The sequence below is a fragment of the Aegilops tauschii genome, chromosome 1 (assembly GCF_002575655.3).
Source record: "Aegilops tauschii subsp. strangulata cultivar AL8/78 chromosome 1, Aet v6.0, whole genome shotgun sequence".
In the NCBI taxonomy this organism is placed as follows: domain Eukaryota; kingdom Viridiplantae; phylum Streptophyta; class Magnoliopsida; order Poales; family Poaceae; genus Aegilops; species Aegilops tauschii.
In genome coordinates, this window is record NC_053035.3 from 484,250,086 (window position 1) to 484,254,051 (window position 3,966).

The 3,966-nt window shown below is 37.2% G+C and overlaps 1 protein-coding gene across 1 annotated transcript; it reads left to right on the top strand.

Moving 5' to 3' along the window:
* Window positions 1–256: 256 nt before the first annotated feature.
* LOC109784127 (uncharacterized) lies at window positions 257–3,652 on the top strand. The gene is made up of 6 exons (XM_073497601.1): window positions 257–539; window positions 719–742; window positions 1,451–1,529; window positions 2,268–2,801; window positions 2,885–3,219; window positions 3,386–3,652. Exons 1-6 carry the CDS (start codon window positions 372–374, stop codon window positions 3,536–3,538), a joined length of 1,293 nt encoding a protein of 430 aa, XP_073353702.1. The 5' UTR covers window positions 257–371; the 3' UTR covers window positions 3,539–3,652.
* The last annotated feature ends 314 nt before the right edge of the window (window positions 3,653–3,966 follow it).

Here is a 3,966-nt window from a genome sequence, read left to right on the forward strand (position 1 = left end):
TAGCTTTATTTATTTATGTACATTTTTTATATCCTACTTCGGCTATTTCTGTTCTTATAGGCTGATTGTAGTTGCTATTCGGTTGATTATACATCTTATGAAAGAAATTTGTTTTCATGCTATTGGTTTTACCATACAAAATATTTAGTTCATTCTCCACCACCCCCATGGTAAAGTCTGCTGTTAGCCATGCATGCTGTTGTGCCATCTAGTTCTGTGCTCATGGGCTCATGTAAACTGCCCGGGCGGTGTCCAAGTTTGTCATGTAGTTACCTATCTCTGTTTACTTATTTCTGCTGGTTCATGTATTTCGTCTGTATAAAGTTGAAGAATGATCGATTGTACAATTTTCAGTGTGATGTTATGCTCACATGAACTCTGTTACAGTACTATTTTGTACAAGATCTACCCAGGCGCGCTCTTGTTGTACGAACGAGTGTGATTCAGAAGCATATATGGCGAACCAGGTAGCTTCTGAGGTTATTGAGATCATGGAAGATGACGATTCTGTAGGAGAAGAATGTTGGGATTTGCTTGAGGTACGTGTTGCCATATACTCTAGTAATTTTTTGGTTGTCGTTTTGGTAAAAAATAAATACATCTATTGGTATATCTTCTGTTATTGCAATTTTTATATTGTACCCTCTTATAATGTGTCTTGATTTTCATGTCTTGTTCTCTTGTTTTGTTAGTTTTTAGGGTTTTGATATGCATATAGGTTATTCGTTCTTTTGCTTTTCAGGTTTGCATGTAAACTTTTGTGCTATATTGGACTTCTTGTAATACAAAACGACAAGTGTTTTGGGGGGTGTCCTTGGAATTTGTGTGCATGTGCTAGGTGCTCACTATATTCTAATGTATTGATTTAAAAACATATGTTGTGGTTAATGCTTCATAAGCATTTCAATCATTGAAGTATGTGCAATGCTATTACGTTCAACACACACATACAACTATATAGACTAGTACACCCATTTATACCGAATGAAAAGAATAACGGTACTATTTTTTGTTTTTGGCATGTCCATTAGATTTGATTTTATGCCTCGCTGTTAAATATAGATATTTGATGCAAAGCCTGTATAAAAATTCATATCATTACTGGATCAATCTTGGTATTAAGCAGTCGTCGTCCTTTAGCAAGATGGTGCTTTCTAGGTTTGCTCCCTAAAATTATATTACACTAGCATCATAATTATACCTTAATAAACTTTTTGTTAAAAATTGGTTGCTAGGCTTATCGTCAAAGTAAAAGAATCGAAACCTAGATAACACCTTTGTCCTGTCACAATTAGGCTTACACCAACTATACATTTTTTTGTACCTGTTAGATTTGCTTGTGAAGTTAGAGGCTTATACCTTAAAGGGACATCACTTAGTATTATTCTATTTCTATTTGTTGGAGCAACTCTTGATGCTTTCGTATGCTAACTTTGAGAAATATTTACAGGATTTAACTCCAGCGTCCACTTCCTCACCACATTTTCAGGCCAGTTCTGAGTTTAATGTAGAAGATTATGTCAATGAAGGTAAAAAGGGTTGAATTGCAACTTCCTGCACCATGAATTCATGATATCATGTGCGATCTGATTGCATTAGCAGAATGTGCTCGTGAAAATAAATTTCGAAAGAAAGCTCACGAACTACATAATGAAAGTGATCCTCTTGATGTATTTGTTGCTGTGTTACATCAATGCAAAAATATTAACGTCCTCAGTTTAAAAAATGATTTTTTATTTGATCCGTGAGGGGCCTGTTTCTATGGGCTAAATCCAGGGACATGCTCACTTTTGTTTATAACTTAGCAAAAAATTTCCTCGTGAGGCAAACTAATGAGTGTTTCGTACTAACTGCCTAATGTTTCCGAATAGGCCTTGACTAACTCCGGAAAAACTCAAATTTGTGTATATATATTAGCGGTGAAATTAATGAATTTTGATTTTTTTATTAAACTTTGCTCTGCCTTTCAACGTCATTAGGGGGGTATGTATATGGGCCATGAGTGTCTCCTACTTCTGTTAGAAAGGTAGAAATGGCCAATAAATTTGATCATAAAACCATCTAAGCATATCTATGCCATGCTTGATGTAGTTGATTTGTCAAACGGTCAAACCTGTCTAGGAAAAAATAACTAACCGGTAAAGTAGCACTTCATGCACTTCATGGGAACTTAATATTAAGCAAACTGATCAAGCAGAAGTCTGATATTGTTAATTATATACTTATGTACTTCCCATTGTGTTATGGTTTTCCTTGTTTTTTTGCAGGTGGAGATGGAATTCTAGCAGCACCATCCTTTTTTGCTGATGGAGATGGAATTTTAGCAGCACCAAATCATACTATGATCAATAGTAATGAAAAAACTCAAGACCCGGGTCAGAGTTGCAGCCTGCTGTCCAGTTCCCCAACTGAGGATTCTCCTCTTTATATGCTTGCTACTTCAGATGGGGCTCTAAGTAATATATATGCTATGGATGACTTGACAGCCATGAGTGGCAGTCATGGAGTACTCCCTTCCATTCAGGAAAATGTAGGGGCCAGCAGTATTGCCTTTGCTGGTACAACTGCAGACATGTGCTTTGTTAATAACCCACAGTCTCAATTCCTTGGTCAGCCTTCAACTTGCTCTTCGCCTGAAATAATTGATCTTACTGAGATGGATGACATGGATGAAACTGACGATGTACCAATGGAATTAGCACCTATACCTGAATTAGATGTTCTTACTGACATAGATCAGACTGATGACGTACCAATGTTACTACCTAGGAAGAATGTCACTCTTGCACTAGATCTTGATGGTAAGTTCTTAAATACTTTATTCTCCTGTAGGTTTCTTTTCTTGCACTTAAGATTATTTACATGCTCATTTTCTGTTGCATAGGCACCCTTATCCACTCAGCAAGGTGCGACCATGGCGCAGACTTCTCATTCCCTATGCGCCGTGGGGAAGAAGAGTACACTGTCTACGTGAAGAAGAGACCACATGTAGACGCCTTCCTTGAAGAGGCGGCTCATATGTTTGAGCTTGTTGTATTTACGGCTAGCACAAGCTCTTATGCAAACCAAGTGATTAATGCATTGGATCCTGAGAACAGACTGATATCACGGCGTTTTTTCCGGGAGTCATGTGTCTCGGTAGATGGAAGCTATCAGAAGGATCTGACCATTATTGAAGCTGATCTTGCAAAGGTTGCGATTGTTGACAATACCCCTGAGGTAACTTACTCTGAAACTCAAGTACGGATGTCATTATTAATAGTTATGATTTTAGTGTTATTGACTACCATTTTATTGAGATGAATTTGGAAACTTGTAATTTATGATTTTGAGAAATTGCCATGACTGATCGATGACTGAAACCCTTTTATCACACGTGTCGCAGGTTTTCCAGCAACAGGTGAATAATGGGATACCTATAAAGAGCTGGTCAAGTGACCGGTTTGACATTTCTCTGCTTGAGCTAATCCCCTTCTTGGAAACAATTGCGGACGCGGATGATGTCCGGCCGATCATTGCAAACAAATTTGCCAATTAATGATTGGATATACATAGGTTGCAAACATTTGGTGCCGCCAGTTATTTAATTTTCTCAACAAAGAATCTGTCCATAGTGGAACAAAAAGTTTGGTACGATAACTGGACACGTATGTTGCTTCGTTTTGACTTTGATTCCCTAGAGTTCGGTGTGGGAGAATCAAAAATTTTGAATTGTAATTTGGCACATCTTACCATTGTTTTATGTGCAACTATGATGCGTAAAATGCCATTGTTTTACAGAGGAAGTTATAGGCTATGTAAGATTATCTCCACAGGCCTCTTTGTTGTATGAACAAACTCATACATGATCCTAATTATGTGTAACTTTTGTCAGTTTTGTCTCATATATGAAATTCCGAATAAGAAAGGCAATTTGGTTTATGCAATTATGCTTGAGTTTGACTTTTGCATATTCGTAAGATTTGA

Excerpts from the sequence above, each read along its gene's own strand:
- LOC109784127 (XM_073497601.1), top strand. The coding sequence starts at position 372 with ATGAACTCTGTTACAGTACTATTTTGTACAAGATCTACCCAGGCGCGC. Across the intron at positions 540-718 it reads AATGTTGGGATTTGCTTGAG|GTTATTCGTTCTTTTGCTTT; the intron begins GTACGTGTTGCC and ends ATATGCATATAG. Across the intron at positions 3,220-3,385 it reads TTGTTGACAATACCCCTGAG|GTTTTCCAGCAACAGGTGAA; the intron begins GTAACTTACTCT and ends CACGTGTCGCAG.